This window comes from Dama dama, chromosome 3 (genome assembly GCF_033118175.1).
Source record: "Dama dama isolate Ldn47 chromosome 3, ASM3311817v1, whole genome shotgun sequence".
Classification (NCBI taxonomy): domain Eukaryota; kingdom Metazoa; phylum Chordata; class Mammalia; order Artiodactyla; family Cervidae; genus Dama; species Dama dama.
In genome coordinates, this window is record NC_083683.1 from 47,790,334 (window position 1) to 47,799,681 (window position 9,348).

General features: G+C 43.7%; 1 protein-coding gene across 1 annotated transcript; it reads left to right on the forward strand.

The window, feature by feature from the left end:
* The first annotated feature begins 2,301 nt into the window (after nt 1-2,301).
* On the forward strand, nt 2,302-3,802 carry LOC133043110 (phospholipid-transporting ATPase ID-like). The gene has a single exon (XM_061123976.1). It carries the CDS (start codon nt 2,302-2,304, stop codon nt 3,760-3,762), a length of 1,461 nt encoding a protein of 486 aa, XP_060979959.1. The 3' UTR covers nt 3,763-3,802.
* The last annotated feature ends 5,546 nt before the right edge of the window (nt 3,803-9,348 follow it).

Genomic DNA, 9,348 nt, shown 5'->3' on the forward strand with positions numbered 1-9,348 from the left:
TTTTAATTTTAAATTTCGAAGTTTAAATCTCACAGAGTTTAAATTTTTAACAGAATTTTTGAGACAAGTTTATATACAATAGCTATACATATGTAAAGTATACAGTTTGATAAGCTTTAACATATGTTTACACCTATGACCAACACAATGAGTATAATGAGCAAATTGTCATCCCTAAATATTTCTTTATGTTGCTCTGTGATCCCTCCCTTTCAGCTCTATCATCCTAATAGTCTACTAATTCTGTTATTTCTGCAGTGGTTTCAATTTATTGATTTTTTCCACTCACTATGGATTCTTTTCTGCTTCTTTACATGCCTGGGAATTTTTTTATTGTAACCATATAATATGAATTTTACCTTGTTAGATGCTTGAAATCTTTCTGAATTCCTGAAAGTATTCTTGAGCTTCATTCGGGGAGCAATTAGGTTGCTTTCAGGTTTTGTTTTAAAGCTTCATTAGGCAAGACTAGAGCAGTCTTTAGTCATGTTTAATTTTCCCTAGTATTGAGGCACTACTTTGCTGAACACTGTGGGGAAGAGATCACAAGGCCCACATGAAGGCAATTTCCAGACAGAGATGTATGAGCACAGAGGAGCAGAAAGAGGAAAAAACAAAGCAAACAAGAAAGAACCCAATTCAAATTAGTCTGTGAGCCATAATTTCAAAACACATGAGGAAAGACAGACCAAAAAATTCAGTAATCAGCAGAGGAATAACTGAATGAAAATTCACCTTATGACCTATAATGACAAAAATCTTTTAAATAGATATAATTAAAGACATTCAGAAGGATTAAATGAAGGCATAATTTCCATTTAAAACAAACAGATAACATGGCAGGGAAAAAAAAAGATCACAGAGATATAAAAATATTGCATTAGTATTTTGGAAAAAATGGCCACTGAAATGAAAATATTACTATATGAAATAAACCCTAGACTTTCTTTAATTATTAGAATATCTCAATGTTGTCGAAGATGGACAGTCATACTGAGAAACTCACACATAGTGAAGCACACAGACATAAGATATTAAAGATATAAATGAGCTACTAAGAGTCTCCAGCATTCTAATAGAAGGACTTAAGGGGATCAAGGAAATAATAAAACATGAAGATATGAAGTCTGAAGAAATAATTGTAACAAGTTTTCCATAGTTTAAGAAAATATGACTCATAAGAACAAACTAGTGGTTACCCCTGGGAAGACGGAAAGAAGGAGGGGCAAGACAGGGAATTAGGCAGTACAAACTACTACATATAAAATGAATGAGCTACAAGTGTGTATTGTACAGCATGGGGAATATAATTAGTATTTTATAATAAGTGTAAATTGAGTATAACCTTTAAAAATTGTGAATCACTATGTGTGGCCTTCCCAAGTGGCTCAGTGGTAGAGAATCTGCCTGCCAAGCAGAAGATGCAGGTTCAATCCCATGTTCAGGAAGATTCCCTGGAGAAGGAAATGGCAACCCCCTCCAGTATTATTGCCTGGAGAATTCCATGGACAGAGAAGCCTGGCGGGCTGCAGTCCATAGGGTCTCAAAGAGTTGGACATGACTAAGCGACTAACTTTGATGTTGTACACTTGAAATTTATATTGTAAACCAGCTGTACTTCAATTAAAAAAAGAAGACTTGTCAAGTACTTCAAGGAAAGACAAATTCACATTAGACAGTGAAATGATAGATGAATGAAGAGACTTCCAATTTCCTCTTAGAGATGTTGATAACTGGAAGGAGCACCCACTGTTATCATTGCAACAATAAAATTGCTATACATACTGCAGATTAGCACCGCAGTTCTTGAGCCCATAAGCAACTTCAGGTTCCAGGGCAAATGGCTAACTTGAAATATAGAGAGAGACAGGCAACAGCATGGCTCCAGGATCTAAGCTTAACTAGAATAGATATCACTAAAAGCCATAGAAGCTGATATGAAGAATAAACACATTTTTAATGAATTCCTAAAGACTTAGTATAGACTAGTGTGCGAATATAAGATGGGACCCCTGAGACCACAGATATTAGAGGTTCACACTTTCTTGCAGGCTTTTCCTTTGAGAAATGTGTGAAGAAATAGAATACCCTAACAGAGCCTCCCTGTGGTGCTGGATGGAGTAGGGGAACAGCAGCCTTTAGAGAAACTCCACTTAATCCCATCTCTTGTATTTCCCTTATGGAACAAAAGCCTTAATCTGAATGGACTATATAATCAGGACCTTTAGCTTGAGGGTGCTGATAAAATTTCTTCACACCTTGGAAAGAGGAAAAAGGGTGCGGGGAGGAGGAGTACTACCCATGGGGAAAGGGCAGGAATTTGTACCAGACAGAAAAAACATACACTGCCTACAGAGATACACAGATAAGAATTATAGCAGAATTCCTGGTAAAACCATGCAAACAAAAAGACAGTGGACTGTCCTGGAAGCTGTGGCTGGGGAGTATGCCCTGGTTATCAACGGTCACAGCCTGGCCCACGCGTTAGAGGCAGACATGGAGCTGGAGTTTCTGGAGACGGCCTGTGCCTGCAAAGCTGTCATCTGCTGCCGGGTGACTCCCTTGCAGAAGGCACAGGTGGTGGAACTGGTTAAGAAGTACAAGAAGGCTGTGACCCTGGCCATCGGGGATGGAGCCAATGACGTCAGCATGATCAAAACGGCTCACATTGGCGTGGGCATCAGCGGGCAGGAAGGGATCCAGGCGGTGCTGGCCTCTGACTACTCCTTCTCCCAGTTCAAGTTCCTGCAGCGCCTTCTGCTGGTGCATGGACGCTGGTCTTACCTGCGAATGTGCAAGTTCCTCCGCTATTTCTTCTACAAGAACTTTACTTTCACCATGGTCCACTTCTGGTTTGGCTTCTTCTGCGGCTTCTCAGCCCAGACAGTCTATGACCAGTATTTCATCACCCTTTATAATATCGTGTACACCTCCCTCCCAGTCCTGGCTATGGGGGTCTTCGATCAGGACGTCCCGGAGCAGCGGAGCATGGAGTACCCCAAGCTGTACGAGCCAGGCCAGCTGAATCTCCTCTTCAACAAGCGGGAGTTCTTCATCTGCATCGCCCAGGGCATCTACACGTCCGTGCTCATGTTCTTCATCCCCTATGGGGTGTTTGCTGAAGCCACTCGGGATGACGGCACCCAGCTAGCTGACTACCAGTCCTTTGCGGTCACCGTGGCCACTTCGCTGGTCATCGTGGTCAGTGTGCAGATTGGACTGGATACTGGCTACTGGACGGCCATCAACCACTTCTTCATCTGGGGCAGCCTGGCGGTTTACTTTGCCATCCTCTTTGCCATGCACAGCAATGGGCTCTTCGACATGTTTCCAAACCATTTCCGGTTTGTGGGTAATGCCCAGAATACCCTGGCCCAGCTGACGGTGTGGCTGACCATCATGCTCACCACGGTCGTCTGCATCATGCCTGTGGTCGCCTTTCGGTTTCTCAGGCTGAACCTGAAGCCGGATCTCTCGGACACGGTCCGCTACACCCAGCTGGTGAGGAAGAAGCAGAAGGCCCAGCACCGCTGCATGAGGCGGGTGGGCCGCACGGGGTCCCGGTGCTCTGGCTACGCCTTCTCCCACCAGGAGGGCTTCGGGGAGCTCATCATGTCTGGCAAGAACATGCGGCTCAGCTCCCTGGCGCTCTCCACCTTCACCACCCGCTCCAGCTCCAGCTGGATTGAGAGCCTCCGCAGGAAGAAGAGTGACAGCGCCAGCAGCCCCAGCGGAGGGGCCGACAAGCCCCTCAAGGGGTGAAGGCCAGAAGGCGGACGCTCCATGCCGGTGGTCAGTCAGCTCACGCGGGGCTGGCCAGCCGCCCAGAGGACAGCGTCTGTCTCAGAGCTGCGGGTCCTCATTCCTCGCCTAGGTCCTCATCCCTTCTCTCCTGGTAGACTCCGTCCTGCTGGTCCTGCTAGGAGCGGCTGGGGCATCCCCAGCCCAGGGTCCTCTGAGCAGCTGGGAGGGCAGAGGGGGCGGGCCCCAAGCGCAGAGTGGGGCTGGGGCATTGGTCACTAGCCCCCGCTGGGGGCTCAGATGTGGACCCAAAAGCAGTAGAAAAACTGTGAGGGATTGTGTCTGCCCTGCCCTGCCTGGGAGCCCACAGGGAGACCGTAATCTCTGTATTTTTTTACTCCCGCTCCCCAGAGGGGCCCCAGGGCCCCGTTCCTGAATTACACAAGAATGTATCATGCCGGGAAGCCAGAGACCTGCGGGGCCTGGGCCCCTCACAGGGTGTGCGTCTCTCCTTGATTTGTATTTGTGTCCAGTTTGGTTTCGTCTTTTTTTTTTATTTGGCAAGTGGAGGCGGCCTTTATGTGACTTTTATGTTGTGTTGGTGTCTTAACTCTCCGGGGGAAGAGGGGGCCGGCAGCCCCTGGTGTACCCCAGCCTGGCTGGAAGGGGAGCAGCTTGGGAGGAGCTCTCCAGCAGCTGGTGCCCTTGAGGGACCGAGAGGCTGACCCGGGAGAGAACTGCCCATCAGCCAGAGGGTGTTGGGAGAATATACAAGGCTGTTTGGTCCTGTCTCCTTCCTCACCTTGAGAGTGACGCGCTGCCCCCTCCCCCGCTCCCTCCCGCCCCACACAGCTAACTCCTGGATTCCATAAGTCCTGCTGGTACCGGACTGGAGCCTGGGAGAGTGGCCCCGTCCTTCTCAGTGACCTAAAGCTGGGTGTGATAAGTAGTCCTGAAGACATTTTCTGTAATTGCAAATTTAGACCCAAGTTCATGGGCAGAGTCCATTCTGACTTCCCTTCTCCCTCCTCGTTGGTGTTTTCCGGCACCTGAGGCAGCCCGGGACGGGAAGCTGAGCACTGGGAGGTGAGGCTGAAGGGAAGCCCACCTCTGCTGCTACTTCTGGCAACAGGGGTCCCACCCGCTCCAGGCCCGGCATCCGCAGGAGGTGGTGGGGGAAGGCAGAGGAGACTCGGTGCTGGGCCTGGTCTGGACAGCAGGGCCTGGGCTCGGCAGCCTTTTCTCTCCACAATCCACACCTAGGAACCTCTTCCCCAAGTTAGGTGTCTCCCAAGTTACTTGCCACCAAATCACCTTGGGCAGAACTTTTTCCTTGACTTTGGTAGTGGAGGGGTTACTCAGGAATGGGGTGGAGCTGGGAGTGAGGGATGTGGTAGTCCCATGGGAATTGGAGGTGTTATGGTGAGGTGGGTGGAGTGGGCAGGGGACAGGGGTGGGGAAAGCTTGACAGGGAAATTCCTTTTGGCCATACGGTTTACAAATTCAACATCATGTCTGTTTGTGTGTCTCTCAAGGTGAGAGTCTGATTTTTATACCAAAGAGGAAATGATTTTTTTTTCATATTTGGTTTGTCTATATTATATAAATATAAATATATATATATATATACAGTTATATATATTATTTTTTTGGTTCTCTCTCATTTTTTAGGGAGGGAGGAAAGTACCAAGTTGCATTGAGCTGTAATTAAGGAACATTCTGTATAATTTATGACACATTTCTATACTTGCAAAAATTATATCATTTTATGGATATAAGAGAAAAATGCCTTTTTATAAAATTGTGATTTCTGAAAAAAAAAAAAGACAGTGGAATGAAATCTTTAAAGTGCTGCAGAAAGAAATGGTCAATTGAGAATTATCAACTCAGAAAAAAATAGCCTTCAAAATCAAAGAATAACTAAAGGCTCTCTTGGCAAGCAAAACATTAATTTATTGCCAGAAGACCTACTTTACAAAAAAGTTAAATGAGTTTTCTCAGGTATATAGAATATGATATAGGCTAAGACTTTGTGTGTGTGCATGCTGAGTTACTTCTGTTGTGTCCGACTTTTTGTGGCCCTATGGACTGTAGTGCTCCTCTGTCCATGGGATTCTCCAGACAAGAAAACTGGAGTGGGTTGTCATGCCCTCCTCCAGGGGATCTTTCCAACCCAGGAATTAAACCTACATCTCTTATGTCTCCTGAAAAATTACAGCTATTTATAGAACAAATGTCAATGAAAAGTTCTGGGGACCTACCAGAAAAGATCTTTAACAACTAAAGACATAAAGAAGAAACCATGATGAGACAGGTAGGATAGGTGGACTTATGATACAGTCAAGTACCATATCGCTGAGTGGGTGACCCACAAAAGGGAGAAAGATTACAATTGCACAGGTTCTCACCAAGGATTGAGGGATCTGAACTCCACTTTAAGCTTTGCCAACCTGTGGGTCCTGTGCCAGGAAGATAAGCTCCCAGAACATTTGGCTTTGAAGGGCAATGGGGCTTGCTTGGGGAGTCCCAGAGGGCTGTGTGAAATAGGAACTCTACTCTTAAAGGAAACATGCAAAATCTCACATGTTCTGGTACCCAGGGCAGAAGCAATAATTTGAAAGGAGCCTCGGTCAGACCTACCTGCTGATCTTGGAGAATCTTTTGGAAAGACAGGCAGCATCAGTTTTTGGGAACTCCTTCTACCATTGTGGACACTGCTGGTGACAAGTGCCATTTTGGAATCCTCTCTCTATCTTATTAGCCTCAGGACCCAGCCCTACCCCTGCCTAATAGCCTGTATACAAGCATACTGGTGTATCTTGGACCAAGAAACTGACTGGGCAGGGACACAGCCCCATGCTCATAACATTGTACCATGTTATGGTGGTGGTGACCAAAGGTGGTGACCAAAACCATCCTAAAGGAAAAGAAATACAAGAAGGCAAACTGGTTGTCTGAGGAGGCTTTACAAACACCTGAGAAAACAAGAGAAGTGAAAGGCAAGAAAGAAAAGGAGAAATATACCCAACTGAATGCAGAGGTCCAGAGAATAGCACAGGGAAGTAAGAAAGTCTTCTTAAGTGAACAGTGCAAAGAAATAGAGGAAAAAGAATAGGAAAGACTAGAGGTCTCTGAGAAAATTGGAGATATCAAGGGAACATTTCATGCAAGGATGGGCATGATAAAGGACAGAAGCTATAAGAACTAAATAGAAGCACAAGATACTAAGAAGAGGTGGCAAGAATACACAGAAGAACTATACAAAAAAGGTCTTCATGACCCGGATAACCACAATGGTGTGGTCACTCACCCAGAGCCAGACATCCTGGAGTGTGAAGTCAAGTGAGCCTTAAGAAGCATTACTCCAAACAAAGTTAGTGGAAGTGATGGAATTCCAGCTGAGCTATTTCAAATCCTAAAAGATGATGCTGTGAAAGTGCTGCACTCACTATGCCAGCAAACTTGGAAAACCCAGTGGTGGCCACAGGACTGGATAAGGTCAGTTTTCATTCCAATCCCAAAGAAGGGCAGTGCCAAAGAATGTTCTAGATACTGTACAGTTGCACTCATTTCACATGCTGGCAAGGTAATGCTCAAAATCCTTCAAGCTAGGCTTCAACAGTATGTGAATTGAGAACTTCCTGGTATACAAACTGGGTTTAGAAAAGGCAAACTCAGAAATCAAATTGCCAACATTTGCTGGATCATAGAGAAACCAACCATAGGATTTTCTCCTGTTTTTTCCAGAAGTTGTTTTTTATTGAGGTATAGTTGACAGATACCATGTTAGCTCCAGGTAGACAACATAATGATTTGAGATTTGTATGTATTGAAAAATGATCACCACAGGGAATTCCCTGGAGGTCCAGTGCTTCCACTGTAGAAGGCACGGGTTTAATCCCTGGTTGGGGAGCTAAGATCTTACATGCTGTACAATGTAGCATGGCCAAAAAAAGAAAAATGATCACCACTTAAGTCTAGTTAACATCCATCACATAGGTAGTGACAAATTTTTTTCTTACAGGACTTTTAAGATTTACTGTCTTAGCAACTTTCAGGTATGTAATACTGTATTATTAACTGTAGATATCATATTATATAGTGTATCCCCATGAGTTATTTTATAGTTGGAAGTTTGTACCTTTTGACCTCCTCATTTTGCCCACTCCCCATTTCCTGACTATGGCAGCCATTACTGTTCTTTGTGTCTCTGAGCTTGGTGATTTTTTGTTTTTGTTTTTTAGATTCCACATATAAGTGGGTTCATATGGTATTTGCCTTCTCTGTCTGACTTATTTCACTTAAGCATAATACCTTCAGGGCCCATCCGTGTTGTCACAGATGGCAAGATTTCATTCCTTTTTATGGCTGAATAGTATGCCATTGTATACCATATACCACAGCTTCTTGGTCCATTCATTCACTGATGGACATTTAAGTTATTTTCATATCTTAGCTATAGTAAATAATGCTGCAGTGAACATGAAGGGTACATACATTCTTTTCCAGTTACTGTTTTAGGTTGTTTTTGGTGAATACCCAGAAGTGGAATTGCTGGATCATATTGTATTCCTGGTTTCGGTTTTTTGAGGCACTCTATACTTTTTTTTTTTTTCCCCATAGTGGCTGTACCAATTTACATTTCCAACAAGAGTACACAAGAATTTCCTTTTCTCCACATTCTTGCCAACAATTTTTTTTATTGTCTTTTGATACTAGACATTATTACATGTGCGACGTGATATCTTATTGTGATTTTGATTTGCATTTCCCTGATGATTTGTGATGCTGAGCACCTTTTCATGTACCAATTTTTATTTGTATGTCTTCTTTAGAAAAATGTCTATTCAGATCTTCTGCCCATTTTAATGATTTTTTTTTTTTTACTATTGAGTTGTATGAGTTCTTTATATATTTTGGATATTAACCCTTTATCAGATATATGATTTGCAAATAATTTCTCTCATTCATTAGGTTAGCTTTTCATTTTGTTAATGATTTCCTTTGCTGTGCAGACTTTTTAATTTGATGTTGCTCCACTTTATTTTACTTCATTCTTAATATAAAAAGTCTTCCATCAATTTATTTCCTTGTCAGTAATATTTCTGCTGTCTCTAAAAGCTTTGAATATTTTAAAAAAATCTTTGATGATACTCCTTCAGATCATTAGAATGGCTATTATTAAAAGTCATAAAAAAAAGTTTTGTCAAGGATGTGGAGAAATTGGAACCCTCATGCACAGCTGGTGGAAATGTAAAATACTGTAGCACTATGGAAAACAGTATATGGATGGCAGGTTCTCAAAAAAAATTAAACATGGAGTTCTCATATGATCCAGCAGTTCTGTCTATATGCTCAAAAGAATTGAAAGCAGGGCCTTGAACATATTATTTTTACTCTCATGGTCACAGCAGCGGGGCTTCCCAGGTGGTGCTAGTTGTGAAGAATTCACCTGCCAGTGCAGGAGATGTAAGAGATGAGGGTTCAATTCCTGGGTCAGAAAGATCCCTTGGAGTAGGAAATGGCAACCCAGTATTCTTGTCTAGAAAATTCCATGGCCAGAGGAGCCTGGTGGACTACCATGGGACTGCAAAGAGTTGGACACAA

Coding starts and splice junctions, on each gene's coding strand:
- LOC133043110 (XM_061123976.1), top strand. CDS start 2,302: ATGGGGAAAGGGCAGGAATTTGTACCAGACAGAAAAAACATACACTGC.